This window comes from Mesoplodon mirus (assembly GCF_964341445.2).
Source record: "Mesoplodon mirus genome assembly, chromosome: 20".
NCBI lineage: Eukaryota > Metazoa > Chordata > Mammalia > Artiodactyla > Ziphiidae > Mesoplodon > Mesoplodon mirus.
In genome coordinates this window covers 6,704,178-6,724,412 of record NC_138996.1, presented here as the reverse complement: position 1 = coordinate 6,724,412, position 20,235 = coordinate 6,704,178, and the positions used below count along the sequence as shown (strand labels likewise).

Below are 20,235 nucleotides of genomic sequence, written 5' to 3'. Positions count from 1 at the left end.
AAAGTAGATAATCAGGGAACCCACAGTGAGGAGTGGTCAAAAACAGGCCAAGATTTTGATGAAAATAGAAAAATTGGAACAGTAAGATCTTAAACGCAATCTGTTCCCAGTTCGGTTCAGAAGAAATTAAAAGTTGGAGCGTATAGCATGCAAATAAAAACCTTTGCATGAAGCTTATACCTTTTGGTGAATTAAAAAAAACAAATATCTTTATTTTCTGGCATATATCCATCATTACTCTTCACTGAATATTTCATTGCTCAGGAATATTTGAGACCTTCCTCTTTATGAAAGAAGGGTGACAGGCTGTGCTTTCATTCTCGGTTGTGCGTTTAACTATTTTTTAAAGATCAGTATAGTAGCTGAAGCCAAAATATTGTTCATTGTACTTCATATTTTCAAGAAGACTTCTTCAAATGTGTAATAAAGATAAGATCAGAATATTAACAAGAACTGGTTTATAATCTTGAAGATTTAATGATAGTTTCACTACTGCTCAGGTTTGGATCAACTGCGAATTTCTCTTTTGCCGAAATGTGTTGTGTGTGGTGTAGAATAATCACAGAGGCCTGGTGACTTTTTGTTTCTTGTTTTACTTTGAATATCACCCCTATATCTCAGAGTTAACCATCTCATTGTTGATGAGTCTAGTTTGACTGCTCTTTCCCTGCATACAAACCAGAGTCAAAGTGGCCCGTGCGATGGGGAACCTAGTGCTGCAGGTTAGTGAAGTCTCAGAGTCCGCATCTGTAAAATGCAGAATATAGGCGTGGCTCCTCACAGAGTTGTGGGCTTTAGTTAACACACATCCAGTTTTGGAACAGTGCTTAAAGCAGTATGTTCTCGATAAACGTTAGCCGATGCCATCACTACTGCCACAATTATTATGCTATTAGCCTCATTACTCTGCTGCAAAATGCTAGGTGAGCTAGGGGGCAGACGCAGGATCGTGGCTCAGCTCTCAGCTGCATCGCCATGAGCAGGGGTGCTTCTGAAGGCGTCAGCGAGATCAGAGAACACACCTGACTTGCATTCCCCTGCGGTCCCATCTTCTCGTTCCCTGCCGTCTGGGCTTACCTCACTGGAGTAGTACGCCTGACTATTGCAAAGGATTGTCACCTGGAGAGTTTCCCCTTAATGTATCCACAGAACATGTTTCCTCCTCTGAGTTGCACTAGACAGTAGCTTTGAAATCCGTATGTAGGTAGCCCCCTCAGTAGCTCTCAGAGCTGCAGATGTAGTTACAATGGAGACATCAATGTGAAATAGAGACAGTGATGCCTAACTGAAAGGATCGTTTGGATCAAACAGAACACTTATAATGCTTGCCCAGTGCTCAGAGCACTGTAGTAATGGTGCTCAGTTAGCACTGCTGCCTTCCCCTTTCTTTCCAGTTCTTTGTCTTTATTGTGCACCTCTATCCATATTTTGGGCTTTTTCTCTCATGTGGGCGATTGTAACAGCCTCCTTCCTTGTTCTAGTTTCTCTCATCCTGTCCTCAGCTCCTATCTCCTAATCCTGCTTCAAATGAATTCTAGATTATAAAATTTGTGAATGAATTCTTCATAAGAAAAGAAAGAACTAGAAAGTCTTTTTTGGCAATACGATGGCCTACAAATTCCAACACTCGTACATTATGAGACATCTAAAAGTGATCAAAATATTTTTAAACACCTTTTAAATGAGTGGAGGAACCTGTAACAATGAAAGGGAAATGAGTACCAGTCTAGGAAGTGAGCTGGTCCTGGGACTGCTAAGCCCTCAGGGCATCTGTGGATCTGGGTGCCCACGGAGTACTGGAGATAAAACTAGCAGCTTTTAGCACAGAGGACAAAAAGATAGAGCACGAAGGAGCAGTGAAGACGCCTGTGGGGTAGACTGAGAAGTTAGAGTATCAGAAGTTTCAATAGAGGAGACAGTGGAGAGACAGTATTCAAACATATGATGACTGCAAGTGTTTGAAAATGATACCTGGGAAGCCCAGAGCCGGATAAATGTGAAGAAACCTGTACGTAAACAACATGAAGTAATATCTTTGTGAGAAAAAGTAATTGTCCACCTAGAATTTTTTTAAATTAATTAATTTATTTATTTTTGGCTGCATTGGGTCTTTGTTGCTGCACACGGGCTTTCTCTAGTTGTGGTGAGCAAGGACTACTGTTCTTTGTAGTGCTTGGGCTTCTCATTGTGGTGGCTTCTCTTGTTGTGGAGCATGGGCTCTAGGCACGCAGGCTTCAGTAGTTGTGGCACGCGGGCTCAGTAGTTGTGGCTTGCGGGCTCTAGAGCGCAGGCTCAGTAGTTGTAGCGCACGGGCTCAGTTGCTCCGTGGCATGTGGGATCTTCCCAAACCAGGACTCGAACCCGTATCCCCTGCATTGGCAGGCAAATTCTCAACAACTGTGCCACCAGGGAAGTCCCTAGAATTTTTTATGAAATTAAGATATTTTCATATGAAGAAAAACAGAAAAAGATTTGCCACCAAAAGACGCTTACTAAAAGAACTTCTAAGTATAGATTTCAAGAAGTAGTTGAAAATGGCCTCCAAAAACAACCTGAGTTACAGAAGTAACAAAGGTAATATTATAGTAAACATGAGGGAAAATCTAAGCAGACAGTGGCAATTTATACAAAATGTCTACTTCAGTAGCATTAAACAAGACAAAAGTAATAGACACTGTTATCATGTAAGATTGGAGACAGTTGATGAGTTAAAATACGCCAAGATTCTTTTATTTTCAAGAAGAAGGAAAGCAGTCTTTGGACTCTGGGTATGCATGTTAAAAATAACCATGGAAGCGTAGTCTACTGCACAAAACGGTATCTTCTGATCAAGTTTGGCAAACACCTTTTCACAGTAGGCACCAGATATTTGTTAAAATGCATCTACCTACCAACCCGCTACCACCCTTGTAGTTAGAGCCTTGCAGTAGGATACATCCAGTTTCCAGTCAGTAACCTCACTGATTCCTTCCACCATGTTCATTATGTAACTACAGTTATAGCTCTTTCCCCAGCCTTCTGTACTTAATAATGTGTGTGCTATGATATCAGATTTAACTCCCTCTACAGTTGTCATTATGAGGGACAGTGCTCCTCATTCACTGGGGTCCAGCCCTTGTGTTTCACGTGGCAAGCCTCACCAAGGGTGCAAAAGCCATAGCCGCACTGTGTGTGTGTGGCTTTAAAATCAGGGCCGCTGAGGCTGCCTCTACAGCCTTCCCATCCTGTTTAGTGCACAGTGGTCCCTTTCTTCCCTGAATTCCACTGTAAAATGGAGGTAATACTAGCGTCTTATTTTTATCATCGTGGTGTGCGTTAAACAACTAAGTTATAATTGACCAAAAACAAGATTAAGTTTTACACTTCTGTGGGAGCTGGAAAAATAGAGCATGGCGCACAGGGTTAATGCTCCCTGACTCAGCATTGGTCACCCACAGGTGACTTGCGATCAGAGTTTGGTTGGAGAGATCTTTGGGATCCATTTCTAGGAGGCTTAGTGTGGTAAAGATGAAGATCTGTTTAAAGTTTTTGTGAACATGTACACGAATTTGTTACCGAATTGCTGGACTAGACCTTGCTGGGGTCCTAACCCGGGTGGAGACTCCTTGTCTCCGTCAAGGAGGTTCTTTTTCTGCTTGGATTCACACAGCCACTAATGAAACCAATGAATAGCCTGGGTCAGCACAGGCTTTATTCAATGGCCAAAAAATGGAAAGAAGCCAGAACTCGGTTCCCAAATCAACTTCTCAACCCAATTCAGGCAGAGACACAATGTATATAGGAGGGTCCAGGTAAAAGGCAGGGAACTGGAAAGAGAGGGAGGAATATTCATGAATAGAGGTGTGGTTTGGATCCGGTCCTGATGCAACACTCCTTTTCAGTCCTTGTATGGGCTTTTCCAGTTGTTGTCATGGCAGTTGTCAACTATCCTGGTGCCAGTGGGTGTGTCGATGAGCTAATCTGGCTCAAGGTCACTGGAAGTCAAATCTTCCCCCATCTTGGGCTTAGTTGGTTCTAACCAGTTCTTCTTTTTCTCCTTGCAGCTTCCTCCTGAAACTTAGATAAGAGCAATTGGTTTGCATTTGAGGGAGGGGCAGGGTTATGATTCTGGGGCAACAACCTTGGTAACAGATTAATAGCTTTCTACTTGCAAAGCAGAAAACTAGATTTGTAAACCTCTAAACTGAAGGAATCTCAAGATGCCACTAAATTAGTTTTAGGGCTTTGGGGAAAGCCTTTCAAATCCAGGACCTGTGTTCCTCCTATAGAAAACAGAAGGGTTTCTCTAAGTTCTTCTCCAGCATTAGCCAGTGCTTTGCCTTAAGTTATATGAATTATCCACATTTTAAAATGAAGCAGCTGAAGTCCTGAGAGGTTGGGAGACTGGTCGGGAGTTACCGAATTAGGGTTAGTGGGTGAGAGGAGAGGTTTGAGACAAGGTCTAGAGACCAGCTGGTCTGCCTTCCACCAGGTACCTCCACCACACCAGCTGCCTCTGTCCTACTCTGCAGCAGCTCCTACAACCCGGGGCCACTTCTGTGTGCCCTGCTCTCACATGGCCCAGATCAGAATTTGACATCTATTGAAAAAGGCAGTCAACATTTAATTCATATATATATATATATATATATATATATATATATATATATATATATATATATGAGATGATCTATGGCTTTCTTTATAGTAGCCACTTGTTTTTCTTTATAAAGAAGGTTATGGTGCTTCCCTGGTGGTGCAGTGGTTAAGAATCCACCTGCCATTGCAGGGGACACGGGTTTGAGTCCTGGTCTGGGAAGATCCCACATGCCACAGAGCAACTAAGCCCGTGTGCCACAGCTACTGAGCCTGCGCTTTAGAGCCGCGAGCCACAACTACTGAGCCCACTAGCCACAGCTACTGAAGCCCACACGCCTAAAGCCCGTGCTCCACAACAAGAGAAGCCACTGCAATGAAGAGTAGCCCCTGCTCGCCGCAACTAGAGAAAGCCTGCGTGCAGCAACAAAGACCCAACACAGCCAAAAATAAATAAATAAGTTAAATAATTTTTTTTTTTAAAAAGAAGATTATGGTATACATTTTTTGATCATTTATTTTTGAGTACACACTTTAAAACCTTACGTGGCGGAAACAGATGGGATGAAATTTTTGAATTTCCCATGGAAACCTACAGAGTGGATGTTTTGAGTCCTTTTTTTGCCAGGTGGATATCTCAGTATGGTGTTGGCAGGAGCACCCGTGTTCTGTAGGTGGCTCTTCACCTACTTTCCAAGCCTAAGGATTCTTCAGCCAAAGGAGATTTAAAAGATTTGCTTAAGAATAATGCACTTCCTAATTTAATCAGGCATCCAGGTTAAAGACAGCCTAAAGGCAGCCAAATAGTTGATAACAGAATAAGAATAACTGGCCCTTCCTGCATATTTGGTAGAAATATTTAGAGAAATGGTATTCAGGTAATAACCTTTTCCAGTTACAGATTTTAATTTTATCAAGATTTAGAATAAATAGTAAACTGTTTTGCTAATCTGTGCTTTTACTTCAGGACAATCTGTAAAGTTTTATATAAGTCAATAGAGAAATTCTACTTTATACTCCAGGAAAATATAAATAAAGGAAATGTAAAGACTTCCGGAAGAAACTTAGTTTGGAGAATTTTTATAAAGGTGCCTAATGTCTGCCTTTCACTATGCTAGGTTCTGTGAATTCTGAAGATGAAGGATATCTGTTCTCAGGTTATTCACAGTCTACTGAAAGAGACATTTAGACAAAAGAAATTTTGTTACAGGGCAGCATGATCTGCAGCAGAGGTATCACAAATTGCCACAGGAGTAATAATAATTAAAGTTACAATCCAGCTGGTGAATGTTTGGGAGAAAGGCCAAGAGGAGTCCTTTTATATTCCGGGACCTTTTTCTTATGACTCCTGGAAATTTTGACAAAGCCATGAAGGCTCTGGTTCGTGAGCCCTTAGATTAATGTGTATTTCCAATATGCCTCTTGCTTTTTCAGTCTTTTAGTCACCTCTACTCGAGCACGGACTGCAGAGCCTTGCTGCTTGGGCTTAGATTCCTGCTTCTCCTCTTCCTAGTTATGTGACCATAAGCAGAGTACTTCTCTGTGCTTCAGTTTTATAAAAAGACAAGAGTAATAGTACCTACCTCACAGTGTTATTGTGAGGATTAAATGAGATAATACTGCCTGTTACACAGTAAGGCTCAAGAAAATTTTAGTTCTCATTATTATTAGTCTCGGTAGCAAATAAACCAGGAACATTGAAGCATAATCACCATGTTGACCTTTTAGGTTCTCCTTCGAAAAACGCAAATTTCCATCAAATAAAATTTTTCAATTTTTTTTCCCTTTCTAGCTCCCAGAGGAAAGCGAGGATGGAAGACCTTTTATGCTGTACTAAAGGGAACAGTTCTTTACTTGCAAAAGGTAAAAGTAGATACATAAAAAATGAAGCCCGTAAAACTTTATGAAGTGATAATTAGACAGGTTACCTAGAAAATATTCACTTTGTACAAAGAGGCCACATCAAACACCCAAAAGACTGTTTTAATTGATATCTAAATTCTCTTTTAGACTTTTTTTTTGTTTCTGGTGCAAAAATTGTTTTGGAAGTTATTTATATATATATGTATATATATTACATTTTATAAATATAAAAGATTATATACACGTATATGTGAGTGTATGTGATCAGAGGGAGTGGGTGAGCTGTGTTCTAATTATATTCAATTAGAAATGTTGAATATAAGTTGATAAGTTAGACTTCATATTGTCTATTCAGGTTCAGATTGTGGTAACACTTGTTTCAATGGGTATTTGTACTATAGATGAGTTCTAGTCCTCATTTATTGAGTTATTTATCTTCATTTAGATGCTACCTAAATCTAGAAACACATTTTCTTTCAAGTCCTGGTATTTAACACTGCAAATGTATTCCAGTTACCTGGGTAAGTGTTTGACCATACCATTTCCAGTCAGGGTCCTTTCTTCTAATCCCCAAGTCTGGAAATTAGTTTGGTATCAAGTTTATATATTCTGACCTTTGAAGGGTAGTCCCTGGAGCTTCCGCCTCCCTAGCTCTGTGCACGTGGAGATGGGAAAGTTGTGTCTTGACTGGAATAAGTATACCACGTCCCAGGGCCCAACAGGACTCTAGCTCCCACCTTGAAGGGAAGCTTGGAAATACTTTTTCTTTTTAATGTGATAAAAAACATACTGTGAGATCTCCCTCAATAAAATTTTAAGTGAATAGTACAGTATTATAAACTTTATAAGCACCATGTTGTACAGTAGATCTGTAGAAATTTTCCATCTTGCATGACAAACAATACCCCATGAACAGCAGTTCTCCCATTTCCCTCTCTCCCCAGCCCCTAGCAACTACCTTTCTTCTCTCTGGTTTTATAAGTTTGACTCTCTCAGATACTTCACATAAGTGGCATCAAGCAGTGTTTGTCCTGCGGTGACTGGCTGATTTCACTTAATGTAAAAGGTTCATCCATGTTATAGCATATGACAGGATTTTCCTCTTTTTTATGACTGAACAATATTCCATTGTTTACTTCATTTTCTTTTTCCATTCATTCGTCCATGGACATTTATGTTGTTTCCACCTCTTGGGTATTGTGAACAATACTGCAGTGAACATGGTGTGCAGATATGTCTTTGAGATCCTGATTTCAGTTCCCAGAAGTGGAATTGCTGGATAGTTCTACTTTAAATTTTTTGAAGAACCTCTATATTGTTTTCCACAGTGGCTGAATCATTTTAAATTTACACCAACAATGCACAGGAGTTCCAATTTCTCCAAATGCATGTCAACATGTGTTATTTTCTGGGTTGTTTTAAAAAATATATTTTTTAATAATGGCCATACTAACAGGCATGAGATGATACTTCCTTGTGATTTTGATTTACATTTTCCTGACAATTAGTGATGATGAGCATTTTTTCATATCCCTGTTGACCATATGTGTGTTGTCTGTGGAGAAATGTTTATTCAGATCCTTTGACCATTTTTTAGTCAGGTTATTCGGGTTTTTTGCTATTGAGTTGTAGGAATTCCTTATATATTTTGAATATTAATCCCTTATCATATATGTGGTTTTCAGGTATTTTCTCCCATTCTGTAGGTGGCCTTTTCACTCTCTTGATTGTTTCCTTTGTTGTGCAGAAGCTTTTTAGTTTTACATAATCCCGTTTCTCTATTTTTGTTTTTGTTACCTGTTGTTTTGGTGTCATATCCAAGAAATCATTGCCAATGTCAAAGCCAAGAAGCTTTTCCTCTGTGGTTTCTTCTAGGAGCTTCATAGTTTCAAAGCTTAAACATTTAAATCCGTGATGAGTTGACTTTTATGTATGGTGTATGTTAAGGATGAACTTGCATTCTTTTTCACGTGGACACCCAGTTTTCCTAGTACTATTTGTTGAGGAGATTATCTTTTCTCCTTTGTGTTATTTTGGGACCCTGTGGAAGATCAGTTGATGGGATTGTTTCTGAGCTGTCTATTCTGTTACATTGGACTACATGTATGTCTTTATACCACTACCATAATTTTTTGATTACTATGGCTTTGAAATATGTTTAGAAATGGAGAAGTTTGAGGATTCTAAATTTGTTATTCTTTCTCAAGATCGTTTGGAGTATTCAGGATCCTTTGTAGTTCCATATGAATGTGAAGGTGAATTTTTCAATTTCTGCAAAAACTACCATTGGGATTTTGATAAGGATTACATTGAATCTGTAGATGACTTTGGATAGTATGGGCATTTTGATAATATTAAGTCTTCCAATCCATGAACATGGGATATTTTTCCATTTATTTGTGTCTTTAAATTCTATCAGCAGTGTTTCGTATTTTTTATTGTATAAGTTTTTCACTCCCTTTATTAAGTTTATTCCTAAAGTATTTTATTGTGATTCTGTTGTAAATGGAATTGTTTTCTTAATTTCCTTTTTGGGTCGTTATCATTCGTGTATAGAAATGCAACTGATTTTTACACGTTGACTTTTGTATCCTGCAACTTTGCTGAATTTATTTCTTAGTTCTAACAGTTCTTTGGTGGAATCTTTAGAGTTTTCTATATTTAAGGTCATGGAATTTTTAAACAAAGATAATTTTACTTTTTCCTTTCCTATTTGGATGTCTTTAATTTCTTTTTCTTCTCTGATGGCTGGGCTAGGACTTCAGTACTATGTTGAATAGAAATGCCAAGAGCGGGCATTTTTGTCTTGTTTCTTTTCTTAAAGGAAAAGCCTTCAGTTTTTCACCATTGAGTATGATGTTAGCTGTGGGCTTTTTATATATGATCTTTATTATAGTGAAGTAATTTCTTTTTATTCCTAATTTGTAGAATGTTTTTATCATGTAAAAGGTTGTTGAATTTTTATTAAATGCTTTTTCTGCATCTATTGAGATGATCATGTGATTTGTAACATTTGTTATGTTAATGTGGTTTATCATACTAGTTAATTTTCATAAGTTGAAGCATTCTTGCATTCCAGGGGTAAATCCCAGTTGGTCATGGTGTATGCACCTTTCATAATATGATGTTGGATTTGGTTTGCTGGTATTTTGTTGAGGATTTTTGAGTCTATATTCATCAGAGATATGGCCTGTAGTTTCCTTTTCTTGTATCTTTTTCTGGTTTTGGTATCAGGCTAATGCTGGCCTCTTAAAATGATTTTAGAAGTGTTCCCTCCTCTTGAATATTTTATAAGAATTTGAGAAGGATTGGCATTAATTCTTTAAGAGTTGGGTAGAATTTACTTGTGAAGCTGAATGGTCCTCGACTTTTCTTTGTTGGGAGGTTTTTGATTACTGATTTAATCTACATGCTAGTTATAGGTCTATTTTGATTTTTATTCATAATTCAGTTTTAGCAAATTGTATGTTTCTAAGGATTTATCCATTTCTTCTAGATTGTCCAATTTGTTGGACAATATAATTGTTCATAGTTGTTTCTTATAATATTTTTATTTCTCTGACATTAGTTGTAATGTCTCATCTTTCATTTCTGATTTTATTTATTTGAGTCTTCTCTCTGTTTTTCTTAGTAGTCTAGTTAAAGGATTGTCAATTTTATTATTTTCAAAAAACCAACTCTTAATTTCATTGATTTTTCCCCCTACTGTTTTTCTGATCTCTATTTCATTTATTTCTGTACTAATCTTTATTTTTTGAGGGAATTGAATTTTATCTGAGCTGCTGGCGTTTTGAAGATTTACTCTTTTCTTCTATTGCAAATAGGTTTTTAAGACAACTAAGGAAAGATAATCACCCTTGAGGTATGATACTAAAATTAGTGTTTTCACATCTAAGACATTATTACTTGTAAGTCAGTCAAAATTACTGCTATTTAAATTTTTTTATTTTAGCACATAAAGATAGGTTTTTGTTTTTAGGACAAATTATCTCAAATGCTTGTTTTAAAAATCTAGTTCTTTTTTTAAATTTACTTATTTTATTTATTTATTTTTGGCTGCACTGGGTCTTCATTGCTGCTCGTGGGCTCTCTCTTGCTGCAGCAAGCGGGGGCCACTCTTCATTGTGGTGTGCCGGCTTCATTGCTGCTCGTGGGCTCTCTCTTGCTGCAGCAAGCGGGGGCCACTCTTCATTGTGGTGTGCCGGCTTCTCATTGCAGTGGCCTCTTCCATTGTGGAGCACGGGCTCTTGGCATGCAGGCTTCCTTAGTTGTGGCACGTGAGCTCAGCAGCTGTGGCCCACAGGCTCCAGAGCACAGGCTCAGCAGCTGTGGCACACGGGTCCAGCTGCTCCACGGCATGTGGGATCTTCCCAGACCAGGGCTCAAACCCACGTCCCCTGCATCAGCAGGCAGGCTCTCAATCACTGCACCACCAGGGAAGCCCAAAAATATAGTTCTACTTTGTACCAAACTTGAAATATTTAGCAAAAATTAGCATCAGGATCAGTATCCCAGCTTATGTGTTCAGAATTTCACACTGGTGATGCAAAATGTTTATTATTTTTCTTATTGTTATGTTGATATGAATCCTTTATGTATGTAAAGTCCACTTGCTAACAAGGGCTACACTGAAGCTATGTAAACTCCCTAATAATTGGATCTGTGTCCTAGCATGTGGCACACCAACATTTTAAAAAAGGGTCTCTGAGCAACTTTGACGAATATTGTTTGCTCTCCTGTTTTTTTGCGGTTCTTCTCCCATTTATTATTTTTCTTTTTTTTTAAGTATAATTGACCTACAACACTATGTTAGTTTCTGGTACACAACATAGTGATTCGATATTTTGTATATATTACAAAATGAACACCACAATAAGTCTAGTTACCGTCTGTCACCATATAAAGTTATTATATTATTATTAACTGTATTCCCCATGCTGTACATTTAATCCTTGTGACTCACTTATTTGGTGACAAAAGTGGGTACCTCTTAATTTCCCTCACCTATTTTATTCACCCCTCCACCCTCCTCTCTCTGGCAACCACTTGTTTGTATTCTGGATCTATGACTCTTTCTGTTTTGTTATGTTCGTTTTGTTTTTTAAATTGTACATACAAGTGAAATCATGTGGTGTTTGTCTTTCTCTGACTTATTTCACTTAGCATAATAACCTCTAGGTCCATCCATGTTATTGCAAGTGGCAAGATTTCATTCTTTTTCTATTGCTGAGTAATATTCTGTTATAAATGTATATATGCCACATTCATCTATCAGTGGACATTTAGGTTGCTTCCATATCTTGGCTATTATAAATAATGCTGCAATGAACATAGGGGTGCATGAATCTTTTTAAAATAGCATTTTTGTTTTCTTCAGAAAAATACCCAGAAATGGAATTGCTGGATCTTATGGTAGTTCTGTTTTTTAAATTTTGAGGGACATCCAAACTGTTTTCCATAGTGACTGCACCAGTTTACATTCCTGCCAACAGTGCACAAGGATTCCTATCTCCACATCCTTGCCAACACATTGTTTATTGTCTTTTGGATTACAGCCATTCTGACAGGTATGATGTAATATCTCATTGTAGTCTTGATTTGCATTTCCCTGATGATTAGTGACGTTGAGCATGTTTTCATCCATCTGTTGGCCATTTATGTCTTCTTTGGAAAATGTCTATTTAAGTCCTCTGCCCATAATTTCATCAGCTTGTTTTATTTTGTTTTGATGTTGAATTATATGGAACCTTTGTATATTTAGGATATTAACCCCTTATCAGATATTATTGTTTCAGAGATCTTCTCTGATTTAGTAGACTGCCTTTTCATTTTGTTAATAGTTTTCTTAATTGTGCAAAAGCTTTTTCATTTGATGTGGTGCCATTTGTTTATTTTTGCATTTCTTTCCCTTGCCTGAGGAGACGTATCCAAAAAATATTGCTTAGACCAATGTCAAAGAGCATACTGCCTGTGTTTTCTTCTAGGAATTTTATGATTTTATGTCTTCCATTCAAGTCTTTAACCCATTTTGAGTTTATTTTTTATAGGTTGTGAGAAAGTAGTCCAGTTTAATTCTTTGGAATGTAACTGTCCAGTTTTCCCAGCAACATTTATTGAAGAAGCGCTCTTTTCCCATCTTTTCCCTAGATTTATTCTGAGATATTTATCCTTTTTGTTGCAATTGTTAATGGGATTGTTTTCTTAATTTCTCTTTCTATTAGTTTGTTGTTAGTGTAAAGAAACACAAAATTGATTTTGTATCCTGTAACTTTACTGAATTAATTTATTAGTTCTAATAGTTTTTTGTTGTCATCTTTAGGATTTTCTAAATATAGTATCATCTGCAAACTGTGACTTTTACTTCCTCCTTTCCAGTTTGGATGCCTTGTATTTCTTTTTCTTGCCTGATTGCTGTGGCTAGCACTTCCAGTCCTATGTTGAATAAAAGTGGCAATAGTGGCCATTGTTGTCTTGTTCCTGATTGTAGAAGAAATGCTTTCATCTTTTCACAGTTGATAGTGATATTGGCTATAAGTTTGTCATATGTGGCCTTTATTAAGTTGAGGTATGTTCCCTCTATACCCACTTTGTTTAAAGTTTTTATTACAAATGGATGTTGAATTTTGTCAGAAGCTTTTTCTGCATCTGTTGAGATGGTCATGAGTTTTATTTTTCAGTTTGTTACTGTGGTGTATCATTGGTTGTTTTGTGGATATTGAACCATCCTTGCATCCTAGAATAAATTCCACTTAATTGTGGTGTATGATCTTTTAATGTATTTTTGAATTCAATTTGCCAATATTTTGTTGAGGATTTTTGTATCTATGTTCAGTGGGGATAGTAACCTACAGTTTTCTTTTTTTGTGGTATCTTTGTCTGGTTTTGGTATCCAGGTGAGGCTGGCATCATAGAATGAGTTCAGAAGTGTTCCTTCATCTTCAGTTGTTTGTAATGGTTGAGAAAGATAGGTGTTAACTCCTCTTTATATCTTTGGCAGCATTCACCTGTGAAGCCATCTGGTCCTGGGCTTTTGTTTGTTGGGAGTTTTTTTGTTTGTTTGTTTTTACAAATTCAGTTTCAATTCTGGTAATTGGTCTGTTCCTGTTTTCTATTTCTTGCTGATTCAGTCTTGAGAGATTCTGCATTTTGAGGAATTTATCCATTTACTCTAGGTTGTCCATTTTGTTGACATATAATTTTTCATAGTAATATCTTTATGATCCTGTGTATTTCTGTCCTTTTTCATTTCTGATTTTATTTATCTGGGCCCTTTATCTTTTTATCTTGATTAGTTTAGCTAAAGGTTTATCAGTTTTGTTTCTTTTGAAAGAACCAGCTCTTAGTTGCATTGATCTTTTCTATTGTTTTTTTAGTCTCCATATTATTTATTTCTACTCTGACCTTTATTACTTCCTTCTACTAACTTTGGGTTTTGTTTTTCTTTTTCTGTTTCATTTAGGTATGAGCTTAGATTGTTTATTTGAGATTTTTCTTTTTCCCTGAGGTAGGCTTGTATTGCTGTAAACTTCCCCTTAGAACTGCTTTTCCTGTGTCCCATAGGTTTTGGATTGTTGTGTTTCCATTTTCATTTGCCTCCCAGGTATTTTTTTTACTTCCTCTTTGATTTCTTTAGTGACCCATTGGTTAACATATTGTTTAGCCTCCAAATGTTTTTTATTTTTGCAGTTATTTTCTTGTAGTTAATTTCTAGTCACATACCACTGTGGTGTGAAAAGATGTGACTTTATATGGCCTCAGTCTACTTAAGTTTATTGTGACTTGTTTTGTGGCCTAATGTTTGATCTGTCTTAGAGAATGTTTCATGTGCACTTGAAAACAGTGGGTATTTTGCTGCTTTTGAATGAAATGTTTTATATATATCTTTTAAGTCCATCTTGTCTAATATATCATTTAAGACCAGTGTTTTCTTATTATTTTCTGTCTAGATGATCTATCCATTGATGTAAGTGGGGTGTTAAAGACTCCTACTTTTATTGTGTCACTGGCAATGTCTCCCTTTATGTTATTATTATATGCTTTATATATTTAGGTGCTTCTGTGTTGGTGCATATATATTTATAATTGTTATATCTTCTTGTTGGATTGATCCCTTGATCATTATATAATGCCTTTCTTTGTCTCTTGTTACAGTCTTTGTTTTAAAGTCTATTTTGTCTGATATAAGTTCTGCTACCCCAGCATTCTTCTTTTTATTTCCATTTGAGTGGAATACCTTTTTTCATCCCCGCACCTAACTCTGTGTGTGTCTTTAGATCTGAAGTGAGTGTCTTGTAGGAAGCATACACATGGGTCTCTATCTTTTTTAATGCATTCAGCCACTCTGTGTCTTTTGATTGGAGTATTTAGTCTATTTCCATTTAAATAATTATTGATAGGTATATACTTATTGCCATTTTGTTAGTTGTTTTCTGGTTGTTTTTGTAGTTCTTTCTTGTTCCTTTCTTCTTTTGCTTTCTTCCCTTGTGATTTGATGACTATCTTTAGTGTTATGTTTAGATTCCTTTCTCTTTTTGGTGTATGTATCTGTTACAGATTTCTGCCTTGTGGTTACCATGAGGGTCATATAAAACAAATGTGTGTGTGTGTGTGTGTGTGTGTGTGTGTGTGTGTGTGTGTGTGTGTGTATGATTATTTTAAGTTAATGATCACTTAAGTTTGAATACATTCCAACAACTCTTCACTTTTATTCCCCTCTCACCACATTTAATGTTTTGGACATCATTTTACATCTTTTTATGTGTGTATCCCTTAACTACTTATTGTGGATATAGATGATTTTACTACCTTTTCTTTTAACCTTCCTACTAGCTTTATAAATGTTTGAATTTTTCTTCCATAAATTTCATATTTCTAGTTGTGGTATTTTCTTTTCTGCTTAGAAAAGTCTCTTTAACATTTCTTGTAAAGCCAGTTTAGTGGTGGTGAACTGTTTAACTTTACTTGTCTGCAAAACTCTTTATTTCTCCTTCAAATCTGAATAATAGCCTTGCCAGGTAGAGTATTCTTGGTTGTAGGGGTTTTTTTCTTCCTCTTTTCATTACTTTGAATATATCATGCCACCCCCTTCTGGCCTGCAAAGTTTCTGATGTAAAATCAGCTGACAGTCTTATAGGAGTTCCCTGATACATAACTAGTTGCTTATCTCTCTGCTTTTAAGAATCTCTCTTTATCTTTATTTTTTGCCATTTGAATTATAATGTGGCTTGGTGTGTTCCTCTTTAGTTTCACCTTGTTTGTGAATTTCTGTGCTTCCTGGATCTGAATGTCTGTTTCCGTTCCCAGTTTAGGGACGTTTTCACTCATTTCTTTAAATAAGTTCTCTATCCCTTTCTCTCTCTCTTCTCCTTCTCAGACCCCTATAATGAGAATGTTAGTATGCATTATGTTGTCTCAGAGGTCTCTGAAACTATCTTCATTTTTAAAAATTCTTTTTTCTGTTCAGCTTGAATGGTTTCCACTACTCTGTTTTCCAGTTCACTTCTCCATTTCTCTGTGTCATTGAATTTCCTGTTGATTCCTTCCAGTGTATTTTTTATTTCAGTGACTGAATTCTTCAGCTCCTTTGGCTCTTCTTTGTATTTTCTAACTTTTTGTTAAACTTCTTACTGTGTTCATCCATTCTTCTCCCAAGTTCATTGATATCTGTATGATCATTACCTTGAACTCTTTATTGGGTAGATTGTCATCTCCACTTTGCTTAGTTCTTCTTCTGGGGTTTTGTTTTATTCCTTCATTTGGAATATATTCCTCTGACTCCTTATTTTTCCCAATTCTTTGTTTATTTCTATGCATTAGGTAGGTTGGTTACATTTCTTAATCTTGGAGAAGTGGCCTTATTTAGGAGTTGTTCTTTGGGGCCCAGGAGCACACTCCTTTCTTGTCACCAGAGCTATGTGTTCTAGGAATGCCCCCCTATGCAGGTTGCATGGGCCCTTCTTTGGTGGCAGGGTCGAGTACTGTGGGTGAACTGGAAGGCAAGGCTGCCCCTGGCCTGCTTGGCTGTCCAGCCCTGCCTTGTGTATGGCTGCCAGCCTGCTGGTTGGTGTGGCCAGGTCCCAGTGCAGCTGGCTGCAGGGCCTGGAGGGGTCCTAGGGATAATGCCAGCCTGCTGGTGGGTGGGGCTGGGTCCCAGGGTGGCTGGCTGTGGGACCTGGGTGGCCTGATTTTTTGCTCTAATCTTAATGTTTCCTTCCTTCTACTAATTTGGGCTTAGTTTGTTCTTTGTTTTCATTTCTTGATGTGTAAAGTTAGGTTGTTTGTTTGTTTTTTATCTATAAACTTGCTTCTACTGTATCTCATATTTTGTGATGTTGTGTTTTCATTTTCCTTTGTCTCAAGATATTTTCTCATTTCTCTTATGATTTCTTTTTTGACCCATTGATTATTCAAGAATATATTGTTTAATTTCCACATATTAGTAATTCTGCAGTTTTCTTTCAGCTGTTAATTTCTTGTGAAATTGTGATTAGAAAACACTGGGTATGATTTCAGGTGTCTTAAATTTGTTAAGACTTGTTTTGTAACCTAACATGTCATCTGTCCTGGAGAATGTTCTATGTGCACTTGAGAAGAATGTGTATTCTGCTACTGCTGGATGAAATGTTCTGCATATGTCTTTGAGGTCCATTTTGTGTACAGTGTTTATCACGTTCTTTGTTTCCTTGTTCATCTTCTGTTTGGATTTTCTGCTATTATTGAGAGTATGGTAGTGAAATCTCCTAATATTATTGTATTGCTATCAATTTCTCCCTTCAATTCTGTCTATATTTGCTTCATATATTTGAGTGTTCTGATGTTAGGTGTATAGGTATTTATAATTGTTACATCTTCCTGGTGAATTGATCCTTTTATCATTATGTAGTATCCTTCTTTGTCTTTTTTTACAGTTTTTGACTTAAAGTGAGTTTTGTCTCTAATAAGTATAGCTCTCTTTTGGTTACATTATGCATGAATATCTTTTTCCCTTTCTTCACTTTCAGCCTATATGTGCCTTTAAACATAAAGTGAGTCTTGTAGGCAGCATATAGTTGGGTCTTGTTTTTTTTTTTTTTAATCAATTCAGACACTCTATATATTCATTGGGGAGTTTAATTCATTTACATTTAAAGTAATTATTTTTTAAAGTAATTACTGATGGAGAAGTACTTACTCTTAGCATTTTGTGAATTGTTTTCTCCTTTGTAGTTTTTTTGACACTTTTCCTTTGTTCTCTCCCTTTGTGTTTTGTTGATATTTTGTAAAAGCATATTTTGATTCCTTTCTCATCTTCTTTTGTGTGTCATCCATCAGTATTTTCTTTATGGTTACTATGAGGCTTACATAGCACATGTTATAGTTATGATCATCCATTTTAAGCTGATAACAATTTAACTTTAATCACATACAAAAGCTCTACACTTTTACTTTTCCCTCCTCACACATAACTTATTATTTTGATGTAAGAATTTATTTCTTTTTATATTGTATATCTAATGGCACGTTTTGTGTTTACAGTTGTTCTTGATACTTTTCTATTTTAACTTGTGTGCTAGTTAGATGTGATGTGCAAACTGCTACTACAGTATTCCATTATCCTGTATCATCTGTATATTCACCTTCCCAGTGAGGTTTGTATTTCATCTTCTTTCTCTTATATTTCCAGTGTTGCTGTTTCATTTCCTTTCATTTCAAAGTCTTGATTTGTTTTCATTACACTTTTTGTAAGACAGATTTAGTGGTAACATACTCCCTCAGTTTTTGCTTATCTGGGAAATTCTTCATCTATCTTTCATTTTCCAGCATTCTGAATCTGTCATCCCACTCTCTTCTTCTAATCTGGAAGGTTTCAGCTGAGAAGTCCTATGATAATCATAAGGAAATCCCTTGAATATGACCAATCACTCTTCTCTTGCTGATTTCAAAATTCTGCTTCACTTTTTACTTGACAATTTGATTATAATGTGTCTTTGTGTAGATTTGGGGGGGGGGTATCCTAACTTGAGACCATTGGACTTCTTGGATCTGGATGTCCATTTTCCTCCTTAGATTTGGAAAGTATTTGGCGATTATTTCTTTCAGTAAGCTTTCTGCCCCTTTGTTTTCTCTTCTCCTTCTCGGACTCTGTTAATAGGTATATTGTCCAGTTGATGGTGTCCTGTAAGTCCCTTAGGCTCTCTTTACTCTTTTAGGTTCTTTTTTCCTGTTTGTTCCCCTGACTGCATAATTTCAATTTCCTGTCTTCCATTGCTGATTCTTTCTTCTGCTTATAAGTCTGCTGTTGAATGATTCTAGTGAATTTTTCAGTTTGTCATTGTATTCTTTAGCTTCAAATTTTCTGTTTTAGTTTTTTAAATCTTTTCTTCGTTGATATTCTCTTTTTGTTCATGCATCATTTTCTTAAGCCAATTGAGAATCATTATGATGGTTATTTTTAATTCTTTGTCAGATACATTATATACCTCTCTTTCTTTAGGGTCAGTTTCTGGAGATTTATTTTGTTCCTTTGATTGGGCTATATCCACTTGTTTCTTCTTTATTCTGGTAACTTTGTGTTGGGATCTGTACATTTTAAGGGGTAGCCACCTCTCAGTGTTTACAGACTGCTTTTGTACAGTGGAAGACCATCATCAGTCTACTTGGCTAGAGATTCTGGGGGCCTCTATAACCTTTTTTTTGAGGGGTGCAACTTCTCTGGGCCTGTGCATGCAAGTTCTCAATTAGAGAGGCTTGCATGTTTCTTTTTCAAGAGCTCGTAATATTTTTTCTTTCTGATATCTGTCTGTGGCACTGCAAGTTTTCTGGTTCTACAGCAGCAAGCCACCCAGCTCTCCCTTATTCTGAGTGGCAACTAGGCATCCAGAGTATGCCAGCTCCCCATCAATGCCCCAGGTCAGGCGAGACTGATAGCATTTCCCTTGGGCAGCCCTCTGATGAGTCAGAATGTGAGATGCATACTTCACTCCTCTTTGTCCCTCCAAGAGGGAAGACTTAAGTTCTGTACCTTTCTCCCAATCTTGACAAGCCCTGCCAGCTGCAGCAAGCCACCCACCTTTTTCCTTTGGTCTCAGCAACCTCCAGGCATCCAATCTATGTTGATTCACTCAGAGGTCTGAGTGAAGCAAGACAGAAACCCATTCCTCAGGCAACTTTGCAAAAAGCCAGGACGTTGGAAGCATGCTCCACTCTTCACATTCCCCGCACTGACCTGTTTCAGGGAGGGGCTGACATGGTTAAAGTGAAGTTGCTCTTCTCATACCCATCTTATCTATTTCAGTGAAGCTGTTCTTGCCTTCTGTTCAGTTGGAGTCCTGCTAGCTCTTGACTGCATTCTGGCATTCTTGTAAAGGTATTTTAATCCATGTAGCCTTGTTAAATGGGTGTTTCTGTGTAGGAAGAAGAACTGAGACTTCCTGTTCTGCCATCTTGCTCACGTCACGCCTAGGAAAAGATTCTGAAATTTGCTTGGACGATGATTTCCTTTTTTTTTTTCTCTACTTATTATCATAAACATTTTTAAATTAAAAATTCTTCAGAAGTATATTTTTTGGTCAGTCTAGTATCTGGTGACTGTGAAATGATAAGTCATGCGGTTTTAATTTTTCCTTTTAATAGGGTTTACAAAAACATTCATTTTTAATTGCTTACAATATTTTCCATTAAATAGATTTATCATAATTTAATCTTTTCCCATTTTCAGACATACCCTCATTTCAGTTTTTTACAGCTATAAATAATGGTATATTGTGCACGTCTGTTTATTTCTTAAAGGTAGATTTCTGGAAGTATCATGGGTCACAG

General features: G+C 37.0%; 1 protein-coding gene across 9 annotated transcripts in view; it reads left to right on the top strand.

Annotated features, from left to right (window-relative positions):
* Positions 1-20,235, top strand: part of PSD3 (pleckstrin and Sec7 domain containing 3) — a gene marked incomplete at its 3' end in the record, with an annotated part of 575,664 nt that overhangs the window by 491,762 nt on the left and 63,667 nt on the right. For all 9 annotated transcript variants that reach the window (XM_082608415.1, XM_082608413.1, XM_082608414.1 and 6 more), the window contains one exon: positions 6,368-6,438. In XM_082608415.1, the coding sequence (XP_082464541.1) occupies positions 6,368-6,438 (71 nt within the window). The remainder of the gene's footprint in view (positions 1-6,367; positions 6,439-20,235) is intronic.